At 37.8% G+C, this 18749-nt stretch overlaps 1 protein-coding gene across 4 annotated transcripts in view; it reads right to left on the reverse strand.

Moving 5' to 3' along the window:
• Positions 1-18749, reverse strand: part of STAU2 (staufen double-stranded RNA binding protein 2) — a 177454-nt gene that overhangs the window by 45867 nt on the left and 112838 nt on the right. For 3 of the 4 annotated variants that reach the window (XM_040588431.1, XM_040588433.1, XM_040588435.1), the window contains one exon: positions 17290-17403. The exons of the other annotated variant lie outside the window; for it this stretch is intronic. In XM_040588431.1, coding sequence (XP_040444365.1) covers positions 17290-17403 — 114 coding nt within the window. The remainder of the gene's footprint in view (positions 1-17289; positions 17404-18749) is intronic. 4 annotated transcript variants of the gene reach the window in all.

Consider the following 18749-nt stretch of genomic DNA (forward strand, 5'->3'; position numbering starts at 1 on the left):
ACTTGAATTACTGAAACACAACACTACACAATTAAAGAGATCATCTCAGATTTCAGCAGAAAAAACATCGTACTGAAGAAGTTTATATTAAAAGAAAATATTTTAAATATATTTCAAATATGAAATATAATTTGATTGTGTATCTGATGTATACAGAGTTTATTAATTTATACAGGCTATATCATAGTGTCAAGTTGGTTTAAGTATGTTGATAGATCCAGATAGTCTGGGCCAAGTCTTGAAAATGCTGTGTAGCTGAGTGACTTCACATACATGTAATCCTTGTGAATTAAACTATTTGCATAAGTGCTTTGTAATTTGACATATAATTTTTTGTAATTTCTGTAAGGATGAGTATAAAATATATACATTACTTCCTATGTTGTACAGACAGCATGTCAATATATTTTCCTTGTTCTGAGATAATCTGCAAGAATTTTGTTTCTGCTCACAGCCTTAATTTTATTTTATTCAACATCGTATAAGTATTTTGACATAAGACTGGATTAATCAAGTGATTTACACAGGACTGCTCAGATGTATGCTGTTTCCTGTGCATTTGTAGACAGAAGACTTGCATTTTTTAAGAATTATTTTCTCTGTAATTTTTGACGCTATGTAAGGATATTACAGAGAATATACCAGGTGATTATTTAGAGAACACAAGTACATCCTCCACAAATGCAACCTTTAATGACATTTACTTACAAAACTCACTGGGCACTGATTGATTGATTCTGAACGGGAGTCCACCCTCATAAAGACCACATTCATCAAAAGCATCTTAATCATACCAGCATATTAACATTTTGAACTTTACTCCCAGTACTCAAGGAATGCAACGCATGAAAGAATAAAATTTAGGGGAAATTGAATCTTGTTTTCTATCTGTAAAGACCTACTTTCAACACAGATAACACATTCTTGCTGCATTCTCTGCTTTCTCCCCAACAAAGAGCAAGAACTGATGAAAAAAGCAGTTATTTTGGAGCAACCCTCCAATGTTGACATGTAACCACTGTAAAAACGGAACTTGCAACTTGTAATCTGCAATGATGCAAGTTCCATCTCCTTCAGATGCAGCTCATTTATTCCAGAAAAAAAAGGACAAAAATTAAAAATGGAACAAAGTACACTAGCAAAAGTAATACAAAGGCTACAACAGGAAACCCTTAGACACACAGTCTGATAGGAAGAAACTGGAAAGTGTTACTACCAGTAGAGATAGCACTGATATTCTAGAACTTGACTACGCTTAGCTCTAAGCTTCAAAGTTTAAAACACACATTGAGATATTAGATGATTCTGAAAAAGAGTTAGAAGAATGAGTATGTAAAATCTTCCCTGTATTTAAAAACTAAAGAAACTTAAGTTACTCTGCTTATGACAGAAAGTGTGAGAAACCTAACAGTGGACCTGCAGTATCTACAATGAGAGAGATTTGCAGGGAAATGTCTCAAAAGTAACAAAGACAAAAACAAGATCTTGTAAAAGGTAGAGGAAGATCAGACAAGAAGCAAGGCACATAATTTATTTCAGACTACAATAGGATGAGTGATATTGAGCCTTTTCTTTCTTCTTCCAGACAAGGAACAGAATGGAAACTTCAGTGCAAAGCCTGTAACATCGTCTTTAGCAAGTTTCCAGTGCCAATGCACTACATCAGCGCACTCACACTGTCCATTTCAAGACCTGAAAGGACTTTTCTGACTTTGTATAATAGAAACAAAAGCATGTCACCTGGTTATACCACTCTTAGCTGGCAACTTGACTTGCTTACCTTTTAATTTCTACTTGATCAGGAATGCAGAAATACATAACATACATCCTAGAGTCTTGTTCCACCTGATAAAGACCAACCCTGTCAAAACCACACTCAAACCATCAGTCAAATACCAGTCTTTGATACCCTGGGCTGCTGCTCTCACAGCTGTGAAATGATTTGTGATTTGGAACAAGGTTTTAGAAAGGAGATCTAGGAGAGAAGTACCCCAAAGGAAACCTATTAGACACTGTGGCTCTTCAAGATACAACCCAGTACACGTACTTGTTCTCAGGACAAGGGCCAGGAATTCCTGTGCCTCCAACAATGAGTCTACTTTTCAATAGTTCCCTTCACCTTTTTTTCTGAACCCGTGAACAAAATTTTCCCCTTCACTCAATTTTGGCCAGCAGGAAGAAATGGACATGTATGTACCAGCTACAATAACTTGTAAAAGAAATATCAAAAGGGAATTCAAAATACAAATTATTCATTCTACTACAGAAATTGTGATATGGATGGGAACTGCAGCTTTCATGCAGTTTGGACATTTAAAACTAACTGTAGGAACCTCAGTTCTTAGTATGACTGTGTTCAGAGATGCCATGTTTTACTCTGTTACATGTTTTGCATGTTCGCTTAGACAAGATACCAGCCAAAACAAAGATGGGATATTAAACCCAGGCAATGTAGCTACCTTTGATATTTCTCCTCAGATAAACCTCCATTCACATCAGTTGAACTTGCATTTCTGACTGTTTGCACATTTCTACAGACTGATCATCAGGTAATCTAATGGGATGACTCATACGTAGACCTACATGAGTATGAAAATGTCTACAGGACCAAGACATTTTGTTCAGAATTTCTCAATGAACTAATGGTGTGGATACTCATCTGGTATCATTATAAACTAAATGGACAATGCTCCTGCAAAAGGCAAAGCATCCATCCACTTAAAAGCTGTAGGTGTTCTTTGTTTCTGAATACTGTAGTTTAAGGTATCTCAAATCAGAAGTCCAGAATAAGAGGGTATATTTGAAAGTTAGCATTTAATTTTTCTCTCGAGGCTTTAATTTGTACTTTGGATCACAGTCCATATTATTTTTGAAGCTTCACGATTAACCTTTAACTTCACTAAAACTGTTCAGACATCATGAGCGCTACTATCCTGTTACACACGGCACTGTTCTTAGGCTGCTGATGGAACACATCTTGTCTAAGCACCTCAGCAAGTGATAGCCTTTGAAACAACTTCTGGTGAGCTGTTACATCAGACTGTTTCGTACCTTCTTATGCTTTTAATAAACAATAATGTTCATTTTAAAAGTCCTTCAAGCAAATAAGTATATATATTTTTTTAATCCTGCATTTTTTTTATTCAATCAAAACAGTCTTCAGTACCTTTTAATCACTTAGCTTTTTTTCTCTGAAGTTGAAGATTTATTGAAAATAGCTAGTTTACTCCTTATCACTTTCCTCACTGTTTAGTCATGATCAGAAACAAGATGTTCCTTAAGATATTTCATAATTTCATAGAATTATACACTTCCCATTTTTCCAACTGGTTTCAGTACTGTTCTCTTCATTCCACTGCTTATTTTGTCACGTTTCCCAAGACTTAATATAACTCAGCATTTGTTATATTGCTTTATGTCCTAGAGGCTATTTAGATACAAAGTACATTTGGCTTGTTATCCTAAAAGGCGCATTTTGTACACAAGAAATAATCTGCTTCTGAAGTTAACACTTAGCTTGACACTCTTCCTTTCAGTGACATTCATTGATAGAAAGTATAACTGTGACAATTTTATTTGGTCATTGGCTTAATGCAAGTTATTTTGATTTTTGACAGTAAATAAATTCCTACTCATTTCTTATGACTTGCCAACACTGTTAAGATAGGAAGACGTATATCTAAACATATTAAAACACAGATTCAAAAGGCAGATGCAGTATGACCTATAAAGTGTATCAAAGCAGTCATTTCTCTAGCTGAAGAACTAACACACATTGCACTTAAAAGGAGTGTGTTGAGGGGAAAGTGTGGATATTCATTGCCATGCTGCTCAGCAGACTCTTCAAGAAGATCCTTTGCTGCTAAAAGTGTATTCATGAATTTCCCTCAGCAGTGAAAGTTATTTTCACAGAGCAGCTCCAGCTGTAGTAAAGCAGGCAGCTTTTGCTTTTATTTTTCACTTTTCATTATCTCTAAAACATTTGTTAAAAAGCAAAACTGAGAGTCCAAATTGCAATTTCTTTAAAATCCCAAATACTGTTCTTTACTGAATGTTGTTCTTGCATTACTTAACTCTCAGAAACACTTTGACCTGAAGAGTGACACAAAGCCATCAGAAATAGGAGAGATACAGCCAAAATTTTGATTTTCAGTACCTTATACATACTTCTTTTACTCCAATTAAAAGTCACAGTAAAACAGAGTCTTTGAAAAAAAAGGATGAATTGTGGCCTACATTCGTCTTAGGTGTTACCTTTTCCAAATGCAAAATGTTTCATTTAAAAGTATAACTTTCTCTTTTAAATGAAAATATATATCTTCCCAAACACAATTTCCTTACACTCTACTAAACACAGACAGGGATGGCTAGAGGCTACAGATCTTTAGGTTCTCCACTGATGCATAAACTAAACAAAAAAGACAACCTTACTTGTTTCAGAAAGCTTTATTATAATAGGAATCTTTGAAGACAAACACAAAGGATTCTAATATGTTTAGATTTTATAATGTAAACAACTAATTTAATGCATCACTAGCAACATACAATAGTCGCCATCTTGCAACATGAATGCAAGTAAGAAACTGATGTAATCTGTAAGATATTTCAAAATAATTAATTTGAGAATAAAAAAGAACTTTTATTGTGTAAACTCTCCCTGTTTGCCTTTTTTAAAAGGATCAGAAAACTGCAACAGTTGAACCTTTGCTAAATGAAGGTAACAAGCAATCTTTTGAATTGGCCTCTAAATTAAGAACATGTAATTGCCTGAGAAAGGGTATTTGATCAAAAGGCTTTTAAGCATCACTTATCAGGAGAGTTCCAAAAAACTCCACAAGATCCAGTTTATTTAAATGAGGGCCAAAAAATTCTCAGCTTTTTGCAATTTTTCTCAAAGTAGTTTGACATGTCTAAATTACATATTTACCAGCATGTCAGACTTCTGTGCTAACACTTTTGTTCTGTAAGGGCAAATGGGGCTTTAAGCATTTTTGGGGTCAAGTCAATATCTGATGCCTCCTTTTAATTTCCTTAAGTCCCTCTCAAACCCATGTCCTCTTGATTAACTATTTTTCAGCTTAGCAAATTATAGCAAACATTCCTTTCCATTTTTTTTTCTTTTCTATTATTTTCCTCACTACATGACGACAAAAAAAGTTCTACCTGCTGATTCCTGTTTATTTTTTGTTCAATTTGAAAAATGATCCTGTTTTCTGGCACACTCCAGAATCAAGCCCCAGGTCCTGCAGTATCATCTGCCTTGATGAACTGAGGCACCCTAGGAAGCCCTACTCACATGAACAAAGCTTCATGTACACCCAGCTGTCCCCTAAATGACTGACAGTGTATTATTGTACCATTTTGCATAAGTGACAATGGGGTACTGAATCAAATATGAAAACATAAAAATCTCCTCAATTCATAATTTCATACAGCATGCTGAGCTAGAAAAAATTACCCCAATTATTCAAAACAATGTTAGAGCATGAAATATTTAGGGCATAGTCTGAAATAGGACTGACTCGCTAAACAGCCTGATGTTTTGAAGTAATGGCTAAACATAAAATGGCTTTCTATGATCTCACAAACTAGCTAAAATCTTTTTGTTACGGGGATAAGCCTCGTAGCCAGTATCAGCAAAAGGTGCGATTTTTATGTAAATAGCTGAGGCATGACAGCTACAGGGACTGCTCAGAGCCCCACTGCTATCAGTGCACAAAGAACTGAGCCTTTGGCACTTCTCTAACAAGTTGCCAATAGAAGAGATTCAGCAGGAGCAGAGGTATAAACCAAAGTCCTTTATGAATCCATGGCATAGAACCAAGTTTTAAAAAATCTGTAGCAAATGTAAAGCTGAATAGGTGAATGCTGAGGAAGGGATGCTCTCATTTTGTCTGCAGGTTATGCTTAGACGATTTACAAAAGGGAGGAAGATGACGACCTTGTGGGTACAGCCAGGGAACACAGTGACTCCAGCTGAACGTGTTTTACTACCTTAAATTGCCTTTGCAGCCTGACCTAGCAGTCTCTGCTTGGGGTCCATGTGGCAACTTCCAGCCATGAGGAGCACAAGGCTGGGAGGTTTGAACAATGCCGCCACCAGCTGGGTATGTGCCGGTGGCAGGGATGGGTTTGGCTGTAGAGCAAGGTAAGCATATTCTTCCTGAAAAATATATACACATTTGAAAAAGCAGTTTTGTTTTGGTTAAATCTGCTCCCAGACTTGTGACAGGTATTCTGCAATTTCAACTGCAAATAAATTTAGAAACGTTGAAGTCATCTGTTATAGTTTGCTTAGCTTTGGCCATTTGTAGCAAAAACCAAAGGGCACGATTCACTTGGTGGTTGATACTGGACTATGAAAAATCATAGCTTGAGGCTCTTTGACTCCCAAGAGGATCCAAACCCTTCTTTTCCCTTTTCAGAACAGCACCCTAACGGCCATCTTATGGGGTATTACAAAACGAGAATTCCCTCAAACTCTTCTGCTCATGCAGCTCTACTGAGCACACTGTTTAGTGAGATGACTACTCTGTGGTTATCACTCTGTGTTCCTGTGGCTACCCAGCTGTGCTGCCCCGTGGCATGAGGAGGGTTCCTACGGAGGAGTCATGCTCCTGCGGGGATAGGCATATAATAAAATCTACATCTTCTGCATCTTGCGTGAGTGTGTGGACTGCTGAGCTTGTAGGTAAAATAATTCATCATCTTTCCCACCAGTTTTGTGAATCTCAGCCATTTTCCTAGTTCCACCACAAATGGCCAAGTACAAAATGAATTATTTTTTTTGGCTAAAAGCATTTTTGTCTTTATTTTGGACGAATCTGAACTGTTTTTTTGAGGGGATGAAGGATGATAGAAGAGATTTTGGACTGTAAAATCAATTATTTGTACAGCCGTAAGGATCTGTGGAAAACTAGGTCTCACAGTCTCTCTAATGATGGGAAAGAGAAAGAATGAATATGAAGAAATGCATATAAAAATTAAAGTTTAACTTAAGAATTCACTGGTTTTGTTTTGCTTGATACCTCCAATTCAGTGTTTATTATCTCGATTTCTGTATTCTTGAGAGAGTGATTTACTTGGAAGGACTCTTACATTTAGCATATGTGAAGGATCTTACTGGAATGAAGCATTAGTATTGGAACACAGTCAGTCTGCAAGGGCTACAAAATAGAGGCCACAAGTACATACGGAGCTTCTGGGGACACAGGAACTCCTGTACCGAGTGAGGATATTGCACATTTGAAGCTCTGAAGAGAAGGTTAGTTGGGGACTCCTTCCTGTCTCAAACAGTACGATGTTCTGACTTGATGATCTGAGAAACGCAGTGTAACTACAAAAATCTGTATGTGAAGCGAGTTTGGGAGACAAGAGAGGGACTTGGAAGCTATGTTAAATGAGTTATAGGAAAGAACATAAGCACCTTTTCCTTTGGAGATGCCTGACACTTTCCATCAGGGCATCAACGGCAATCATGTAAAAAAGGAAAGCGAAATAATTTTTTCAGATAAACCATTAGTGATCAAGCTAGGGTAAGTCTTCATCTCTTTCTTGATGGGGTATTTAAAAAAAAAAACATCCAAGGAAGAAAGCAGGATGTCGTTGTACCATGGATGCCTAGGAAGTGAATTTAAGCTTAGTGGTCCTACACATACCTCCACAATATCCTGATGCTAAGGAGAGATCCAGACCTTTAATGTATTGATCCATGTTACAGGTAGCATAGCTAAGAAAGTAACTTTAGAACCGAACTTCAAATTGGACAGGAACTTGCCACAATTTGCACTGAACATGCATGCATGACTACTTTTATAAATCTTCCCAGTACTTGACAAAACTATTCCTTTGTTCCTCCAATAATCCTACCTCTGCCCAGAACAGACATGAGTTTGCCTGCAACAGACTGAGAAAAGTGCTTCAGCACTAAAACCATGGGCCAAACTATATACAGATGAGTGCATAAGTTATGTAGACACAACAGATGACAGGAGCTTGCTGTGGGAATGGGGTGCCAGAAGACAGTCCAAGTTTACAGAAGTGCTTAGACTAGCCCACCAGCAGGTCTGGTTATGTTGTGTAGACCTATCTCAAAAAGAAGAAGGAAAAGTTTAAATGAGCAGATACTCAGAAGAAAATTGTACCAGTTTGATGAAACTAAAGTGGTGACAGAGAGGAGCACTCATTTTTGGTATCCCACTGTATTCCATAGGACATAAGCTCAGTTATTCCCCTGTAATTACTTGTAAAACCCAACCTCCTTCATTTCCCTTTAAGTCCATTGTCAGAACATTTACTACGAGATCCTGGCTTCGTGAAATGAATCCTTGAAATGAAGGGATGTAGGATGTCAAATTTAGTTTCTACTGAGCACACTGTTTAGTGAGTCAAAGATGTCTGCTCTGTGGTTATCACTCTGTGTTCCTGTGGCTACCCAGCTGTGCTGCCCCGTGGCATGAGGAGGGTTCCTACGGAGGAGTCATGCTCCTGCCAGGGATAGGCATATAATAAAATCTACATCTTCTGCATCTTGTGTGAGTGTGTGGACTGCTGAGCTTGTAGGTAAAATAACTCATCATCAGTAGTATCTATTTGCACCAGGGGCTGTATGATGACTATGCAAACAAAAACCTATGAAACTTCATTTGTACTAGACGAATGCACAGTGCCAGCCATGTGCTATTATTTCAGGAGAAGTGGAAAAGTTAGGTGGCAAATGCAATTCTGGCAAAAGCACAGTTCTTCAGATGCAACATGTGCAAATCATTATTTTGTCTTGTAGAATGGTTAAGGAAATGTATTTTGAAATTACAATTATATAATTAGTATGTTAAGCAACTTCATTGAATGACAAGCGGTTAAACACGTATCAACAAACAGACATAGCATTACTTGATTAGTGTGTGGAAAATGCCACAGAATAACTCTGGCAAGTACAGGGTGGGCAAAAAAGTTGTAAGGTTTGCTAATAACTTCCTTTGTCTAAAATGGAAGTGCCTACAAAATAGGCAGCTCGGTTTTGACTGAGTGTTAATTTTAATCATAAGGTTTGAAAGGCTTTACCAGTCCTAGAACTTAAAATGAACATAGCTATTAAAATGAAAATACTGCTCATCAGGGGTCAGGAGGAAAATCCAGATCTTTGTCAACCCGAACTGCAAGACAAGCTACCAAAGAAGTCTCTTTCCACTTCATTTTGCCTCCATTTCTGTCACCATCTTTTGTCTGGTAGGTGTGTGTCTATCCATTTTTAACTGTTGAGTAGGAGAAGAACCTACCTCTGTTGTCTTCCCTCTGTTTTCTCCTGCCAGGGAAAAGCTGTTAGATTTCTTGATGCTGCAAGTGGGCTGAATTTCCTGCTGCAGTGTGACAAGGCAGAAAACTGACACTTTTAGCTCTTCCAAACTTCTCTAATACCTTTCCCTTTTAAGCTTCCTTTCCCTAACAGCCACAGCAGCGTGAAAATTCAAGATTTTTACATTTCACCATCAGCCAGCTGAGCCTAAAGTAACAGCAAAACAAAACAAAACAGAAACAGATTGCAAACTAGGGATAGCAAACAGCTGGCCTGTGGTCCATGGAAGGCTGGCTCATTGCATGTTGTTAATGCCTTTCTTTTCACTTCCACATGCTACACCACACTGAAAGCCTGCTAAGGCATTTTAATGCAAATAGCTACTATAGGTGCAGCCCCAAAACAGCTAAACTCCTCTAGGTCAGGGCTGCTATGGTCTTGCTTTTCCTCCCTCCTGTGTGCATCCCTGTTCTTTATGCCAGATCACGCTACTGTACAGCGAACAGGTTTAAGGGTACTAAACAAGGCAAACATTTCTACAAGGAAACCACTTTTCTGTACAGTTAATTTTTGCCTCATCCTCTTCAAGTGACATTTTACAAGGTGGGTAAGCTGATCTACCAGCTTGCTGCTGTGGAAGAGGATGGCTCCCCCTCCTTTTCTCTTGGCTGGGCAGTCCTGATATCTCCCTTGTTTCAGCTCTGGTACTCATCTAAGCTCCAGTGGATCAGTTCAACTCGAGTTGAGTTAGTTTCTGTCAGCTCAGTGGTTTAGGAAGCAGCCAGGATTGGAGATGAAGTCAATTGGAAGGAACAACCAAGGCAGAGTCTCCCACCTTGAGAATATTCCAAAGCTGCCTGGACACAGACCTGGGCAGCCTGTTTTAGGTGGCCGTGCTTGAGCAGGGGAGTTAGACCAGACGATCTCCAGAGGTCCCTTCACACCTCAGCCATTCTGAACATCACCAGTCTTGTGAAACCTCACTGATAGTTGTCACAAGGATATTTCACCACCTTCTTTTTCCATCAGAGGAGGAAGCAGTCCCCAAAACTTATGTGGTCTGTTTGTCATCATTTACATGCCAAGCATGTAAAACACTCAGAGACTGCAACAGTAGCATTTCATACCCTGCTGACATTACTGTGTAAACAAACATGCATACACAGAGCACTGAAAAATCCTATTCTGCATCTTCAGCAAGAGGCAGTCACATTGGGAAGCTACTCAGGAAGCCCTGAATGAGAGCACTGAAAAGGTCTGGCAGGGAGATAGCCATGCCTTGGTTTACATTCTGTTCCCATTTGGCAGTTAATTAGTAACTCACTTTTTGAAAATGAAAGATTACACATCCTGAACAAATACAAACGTTTGATCTCAGGCTCGTCAAGGAAAACTTCAGCAGCTGCCAGGGAAAAGCAAATGTTCTGTCACGTACAGCCAGACTGAGATAATGCAAAACAGAAGGTGAAGAACACAGAGAGAATGTACCATCACTTCCACACACAGTCGTGGGGAGCACAACAGACAGCGAAGAAGTACCAAATAGCAGACAACAACCTGGTGAGCCTAACTAAAACCTGATGGGATGACTCCTGACTACAGCGTCAGCCTTAGAGGTGCAACTTTCCCGACATAACAAGAGAAGAGCAAGCTATATATCAAAAGCAGTTTATATTTCTGTTCCATGTGGACCACCTCTTTTGGAACACCAGGCACTCAGCTGTGGCCATGCCATACCCACCCTGAAGGTTACAGACTTGTCAAGGAGGAGGCAGCAGCCAGCCAGATCACACGGGCAGGAGAAGGAGACCCAGTTACATGAGATGTTTTTACAAGATCAGGTAGGAATCCTGATGCTGAAGGGACAGTGATGGAATCACCAAGCTTGGAGAAAACTGCTAGATTTTTACTGAGTCAAACTGAAGTTTTCTTATTTTACTCAAGAAGCCACCACAAAGGAATGAGAACTGCATTTACAGTAAATCAAGTAGAAATGAGCTGACAAGTGAAGCACATAACACCAGCCAAAAAAAAAGGAATACATATATTTTTTTAAAGAAAGTCTTAATATTTTCTTATTTTTTTGGCTATGACCAGGACACAAACAGCCACTGTGGTTTTTGAACATCTAGAAAATACTAATTTTGCCTTAGAACAATACTAATTTTAAGAAGGAGTTAATGTAGTGTCCAGTAAATAAACTTTTTTTCTGATGTGGAAAGGTATCTAAAAAAACCCCCAATCCCAATCCTCTTTTTTGCTTACAGCATTGGAAAAATTCTCATCCTCTGCACATTCACTGACTACACCATTAGTTTTTTTGGCACTTGTTTTTCTTACAGATAAGTCAGTCAGTGACTGGCTGGCATAAATTGCCTAGATGCTGCCTCCTGAGCATGTTCTACAAACAATTCTCAGACCGTAACAAATACAGAGATGTGGACCTTTGTATGTAATATGTATTTCCTGTGACAAGGTAAACTTCTTCTTAAACTTTGAGTTTCAGTGCTTCGAGCACCCTCCCTCGAGCCTGTCACCCATCTCTGAGGTCTTTTGTCCCTAGAGAACTACTTCCACCTTTGCTGTATTCAAGTGACATCAGGAACTGCTCACCTCTGGGCATCACTATAATCCCTTAACCCTGCCCAGAAATGCCTGCTTGCCTGTCAACAGTGATGGTTTGCTTCATACAATATTTCAGGTCACTTGTCACTGCTGTCTGTCAAGCTGTCCATCAGTGATTTCTGAAACTGCTGAGCATGGCATCTTCCTTTCAGTACAGCCCCTCCCTGCTGGAATCTCTTATCAAGTCTATCTCATCAGTAGCTCTTCCACTTCTATAATTTCCGCCCCTGCCTATTCTCATTCCAGCTATTTTTATACTTGAGAATAAAAGTGATAATAGTGGTAGATTACATACGACATTACACAATTGTTATCCGTCCTAGAAAATAATAGTATAGTATTCTATTTTATGCATTGTAACATGTAGGAGAGTTCTAAAAACAATGGTCTAATATACAACACAAATATAATGGATGGGATTAAGAAAACATGCACTAAAAATATAAGTATAAAAGATTCATTGTCATCACTTTAACAGCACATCTCATTGGGACTGTTGGGTTAAGCAAACAGCAGAAGTCAATAATAAACAAATGAGCAGTATTGCCAGCTCCAAATAACCACACATGAGTTAAAACGTCCAAAATAATCAAAAAGTATTGAAGTAATGAGACTTTAAGAAAATGCACTGGTCTTTGATCTGTCTCCTGAAATTTAAGTAGAAAACTGGTCACCCCTCAATGAACATCAAGTTACTGGGGGTTAAAAATTCAGTTGTACAGGCAGAGTACTCCATGGCAAGCATTCAAAAATCTCAAAATGGGCTAGATCTGTTCTTCCTCACCACCAGGACTGAATTTAATTTTATTTTAAAATGAATGTTCATACTTTCAATTTGGCTGCTGTTCAGCAAGCTTTAAGAATGCACCCAAGATGTTTTTTCCAAGGTTTTCTTCACAGTTATGACAGCCATAGGGGTATGATACCCCTGAAGCAGAACTCTACAGTCACTTAGAGATGAAGCATTCAGAAAAACAGCAATCATTACAAAGCCACTAAAGATGGTAACATTACAAGTTTCCAAATTATACATGCAAACATGGAAGCTGAGTTTGCACTGGCTTGTTCAAGATGTAGCAGAAATAGAAGTGTCACTTCTTAGAACAAAACTTCATCACAGGACATCTTGTATGACACAGGCCATCAAATTTTAAGTTAGCTACCGTTATAGGGAATCCAGTAATTTGTACCGAGTGAGGTACATCTCTAACAACTTTATGGTATTGACTAGGATTCTTTATGGGAAATAGAAATCTCTATTTCCTCCAATAGTTTGCTCTGATACCATTATATTTTCTAACTAAAAGTTCTTGGCATGTCTTTGCTTAAGAATTCAAAGAGCTGTCCATATAACCCAGTTCACTAAAGCTGAAAGATATTTATTTGTATTGGTAGCAAGCAGCTAAGTGTTCAATAATTTGAGAAGATAAGCAGGCAGAACTCTCGAAGACTTTCAGACTAAGCAGGAGAGAAGATGTCTTTATTAATTTTGGTGGGGTTTTTGAGCACCCACTTCCACTTAGCTCTGACTTTCTCTCTTTATCCCACTTCTGTGGCCTTTAGACATTTACTGCCCCATTTACCTGCACTTTCTTAGTTTTCTGCTCCATTCCACCTACTTTTGCTTATATAGCCTCTATCTTTGAATTTTCCCTTTTTTTGTCTCCCACTCCTCATACCTTGAATTGTCTTAGTGACGCAAACAGAGTAACTATCTGGACTTCCTTTCTACTACTTTGTATTGCACACATTCAATTCATTCCTCAGCTTCACACTCCATGCATAAAGTCCATCAGAAGCCCTGAGAATACATTTTCTCCAGGCCACAGTAAGGCAAAAAGTACCAGGATTCATTACCGTTAAGGACAAACTCAAGTTTGCTTGAGAAAGCCACTAGAAAGTGGTGACCACTTTAACTAAAAGCTTCTTGTAGCTACATTCTACTGAAAAAAACCCAAAGAATAGTGGCCATTAAGGAAAGAGATATTTCTAACTATGGTCAGGCGCTGGGAAACAGAAAATAGGAAAGAAATCACTGAGGAAAAAAATATTCTAAACCCCTTTAAATTTCTACTAAAGAGGTTGGCATACCTGAATGTAAAACCCCACAGAACATGTGGCAGGCTAGAATGCAGTGGTACTTTATGAACTTCTCCCTTTTTTACTGTTTGCCAAAAGAAAAAGGATAGACCCAGCAACTGGTTCCACAATAGCGCTTCATGACGAAACGAGATATGCCTTGTCAATCACACATTTGAAATACACTCTAATTAGTGTAACAGTATGAAATGTTTATTTTAATCTGAAACTGCTCAAATGAAGTATGTGGGGAAAAAAACTAAACTCATTAAAACCACAAGCTAAAGCAATCTAAAGAATGACAACACCCTACAGAGTATAGGAAAAGACCAAGTGACTTGAAAAACTGCTGTGTCAAGTCTTGGCATATTTGAAAAAGCAGGATAATATATTTATGTAGGATTGTAACCACACTGGTATCTGCTGGGTAACAACCTCCCACTGGATGTGAGTAGAGAGATACATAGCAAAGGACAAGCCCAATCTCAAAGGTTGACTATAGTGCTGGAGATGCCATTGGGAACCTCTTGTTCTTGTTCTTTTTCTTTTCTTTTCTTTTTTTTCTATATATATTATTTCTATTTCTTTTTTTGATCAAGGTATATATGGTCAGCTATGGTTCTTCTGCTACAATATAGTGACAAATCTGGTATGCAGGTTTTTTCTTAGACATTCTCACCCAACAGATTCCACCACTTTCCCACCCACAAACTACTCCAGAGTCTCATTCAGACAGTTTTCCATTTAAAAACCTAGAAATTATCAAATCTATATTTTAGGATGAACATGAGGAAAAATATCTTCATAAGCACAGAAGTGGATGGATCCTGAGGTCAAACTATGTCAGGCCTCATAGCTGACACAAATCAACATGCCTCCCATGAAAACACAGGCTTTGAGGTGACTAGTCCGTCCCAATTACCACACACTACAAAAGAGATGATTTAAAAGCAACAGATTGCATATGTTAAAGAAGAGTTTCTAGAACCTAAGTTTTATAGCATATGGCTATCTTGTACTTATTTCATTTGAAACTTTAAGATGTAGATAATTCAGCTTAAGAAAGGTACAGCAGTTCTGTATGGGGAATTGTAGATAACCAAGCAAAACCATACCAATCCTACAGGAACAAGAAAGAAAAGGGGATTTTTGTTCTAGTTAGTCCATTAAGAGCTTTAATTTTTTCCAGTTAATTATTTATTTATATATAATTATTTATATTTTAATACTAATTAATTCCAGTGCCTGACAAACACTTGGTGAGCTTCTGTTTATTTGCTGATTAATTTTTCTCTGTTTATTCAGGTGATGGCAAATAAAGCTTCAATCCAGTCCTGTCACCTTCCTTATAAAACACAACCAGTTAACAGCATCCCTCTTCCCCAGAAAGTGGAATTCCTTTGAAATTTAGGAAGGGGACAAGCAGAAATTTGTGAATCGTGTCCAGTATGTGGATCTATTTTGTTACCCACTGGTTGTCATTTGGCTTTTAGATGATTATTTTATTTTGCTCTCAGCTCAGATGAAATCTTTGCACAAGTGATGTGGGTTCAGTAACACAACCAGTACCCCATCACACAACAAAACATTTTTCTTTCCTTTTTAAGAACCCTGTGGAAAATGACTTAACTAAAACCAATGATGAACATCTTTTAAACTTCAAATTGAAGCCAGATTAAGATATTCTAGCTACATAATGGCCCAAGCAAACTTAATTCTACCTATTTCTGCACACGCTAGGATACATTCTTTATGTATGTGACTTTACGCATTTTTTTTTCCTGCCAGAAGAATGTCCCGTTTGGAGCACTGAATGGGTGGGTATACCTGGGATCAAACTAATGCTGCACATAATCTGGAATTTCCTGATTTCTAGGTGCTTGGCTTCGAAGGCTCAATAACACTTTTTAATTTAGATGTCTTAAATATATAATTATTCAGATGGTTTAAATGTGCTTTTTGTTTACAAAGTCTTTTTTCTGTTTACATATCATACTCTAGCTTACATAAATGCTAAGACAAAGGCCAACCTGGCTGGTAGCCCAGAATGTAGCTGTTACCAGTTTGACAGGGATCACCTTAAATTAATTGAAAAGTCTAAATATTGTATTTGAGTTATACCTAAATTTTAAAAGGCAATCTTTACTGAAAGAAAAATGGAGCAACTTTAGAACAGCATAAACAAGTTGCTGGATGAAATGAGAATTGAATGTCAAAGTATGGTCTCACTTACCACAGCTCTCCATTACTGTAAAACACCAAACACTTGAGGACAGGAAGTATCCTCATGTTACCATGTAAATAACTAATGGGCTTAGCTTATGTTAACAACTTAGAAACTTCCAATAAAGAAAACACCTATCAAAAATATGGCTAAGAGTGCCTGAAACTTTTCCCCAAAAGTTACTAATTCTGATAACTCTTAAGGCGACTTTTCCTTTTTCCTTAGAGAATCTCAGACCGTCTGATAAATTGTATGGTAAATGTGAACACAGTACAATCTAAAGATAGCCTGCAAAGGCAAGTAAAAATGGTACTTTTTCCGATCTACTGAAGATCTGAAAAGTGCAAGGTACGGTTTAATGTTTTCTTCTACTTGTTTCCTTTTTGGTTTTAAAACTTTAGGAGTATCAAAGTCTTGTCTAGCTTTTATACATAAGAGTGCTGGAGGACAAGAAGACTAGAATGGAAGTCCCCCTCAGCTCCCATCTGAAGCAGCAGGGTGATAAGTAATTAACAGAGAGAGTTTTGGGGGTTTTGTTTTTTTGGTTTTTTTCTCCTGGCTTTTTGCCAAAAGCTTGAATTAAACATTTTAAGAACCGACAAATAAAACGGGAATATTACACAGTCTGATTAAAAATCCCTTTTCTCTCTCAAATACCAGTTTCTTGTGACAGATGATATCTAGAGATGACGGCTTCATCTCTCAGCTTCCCCAGCGACCCATAATCTTCTAGTAAAAATAGGATAGACAAGACCTGATACATACATAAAACCAAACAAAACCTTTGCAGAAACCTTACATCTGACTTCAAAAGCAAAGCAAGCTCTTCAGGCTTTCCTAACATGGCTTAAAAATATGTAAAAGGCAGTATAGTTTTGTCTCCTTTTTGGGTCACTCTTTAGATCTAATCAGGATTTTACTATGGCAATACAGGCAAATCCCAGTGAGAAGAACATGCCATATGAAAAGCACAGGATGTGCTGATATTTAAAATTTACTAATGCTGACATTCTGGCCTTACTAGATATTAATAAAATTACAAGAGTGTGGGGTGAAGGTATTATACCTGGTCATGGCTGGCTTCAATGGAGCTTCCGATACCTTGGAAAGTCATCTGCACAGGAGACAGTGTCAAACAGGTCATACACTCTTTGCCATTTTGTCTATCACTGTAGTGTACCTATAACAGAATAACATACGTAATCTGCTAAACACCAGGTTTGTACAAGGGAGTCATGCTAAAATACTGTCCCTTTTCAACAAGTTTGTAAGAAGAATTCTGAACATTTACATTGAATTCATCTTTAATATAAAACAAGGAGTGTCTAAAATATTCTAGGTAGTCACATACTGAACTGGGGCCAAATTTTCTGTGATGTGTCTGTTGGATAGTTTTTCAAGTGCTGTATTCTTCAGTTTCTGAGACCTTTGAGACTGAATTCAAGATGTTGTATCTATATAAGAAACTAATTTCAAATTATAGTTTCCAGCCTAGATGTAATTTTTAATAGCATTGTGTAACTTAGTTATAAAACATCCACGTAAATCATTCTACCTGCAAAAACTTGGCATTAATAGTTTAAATTTTTCAATGGTAATTCCATTCCTACTAAAATCCACTAATTCTTTTTAAGTGGCTGATGTTGTATATTTGAATTTGAATGACAGATAAAATGGAGAAGAATTCACATTATTCTTGAGATGTCTAGACTATCCCTTTCTAAGAGCAACTTGTTCCCTACTGATGTCAAGATGTGCATGTTGAACCAGAATCTTGCATGAAATACAGAGGAAGGTAGTGTTTCTACTTGAACTATTCTCCTTGTCTTCAGGTACCCTTCAGATAGTTCTTAAATCTCCTAAAGAAAGGGGATTTTGGTATGCTGAAACAAAATGAAAGTGAACGTTGCCAGTGTTTCGTTATTGAGAACAGGTTGCCACTCATGCTGAATTGTTGAACTATTACAGTTCTCTGCATAGCTTCTGGCTTCTAGACAGGCAGATCAAGCACTTTGTTCTACAGGAGAGGTGGAATTTAGTTTATGGTGGTAATTTACATTGGCTATGTGACCCCTGTCAGAAATGGAAAGAGAGATCAGCTCTGCTGGAGACAGACCTTTTATGTTAGTATCTATTTACAACTGTATAGCTCTCAGGCAAAAGTTACACGATAAAGCCTCATCTTGACGTTTAGGCTACACAATCAAACTTTATTATTTCTGAAGACAACTAGGAACTGTATAGAGTTATTCCTGTGGAAATGATTTAGTGACGCATATGATACTTAATTGCACACTGTCCATATTAAATCCCCTGTGCCTCTTTTCTGCCACAGGTGTAAATTGGGAATACCTCAGCTAGAGCAAAAGCAGCGCTAAACTGGCTGAGTGAGAGGGAAACCAAGTCGGTGCTGGATTTCAGAATTACTTTACTGACAAGACATCAAAACAGTTTTGTTTTTTTTGTAGCCAAAACTAAGATACTGAATGTAAAGTTCTCGTACTGTGTATAGAAATACTGATTTCA

The sequence above is a fragment of the Falco naumanni genome, chromosome 3 (genome assembly GCF_017639655.2).
Source record: "Falco naumanni isolate bFalNau1 chromosome 3, bFalNau1.pat, whole genome shotgun sequence".
Lineage (NCBI taxonomy): Eukaryota > Metazoa > Chordata > Aves > Falconiformes > Falconidae > Falco > Falco naumanni.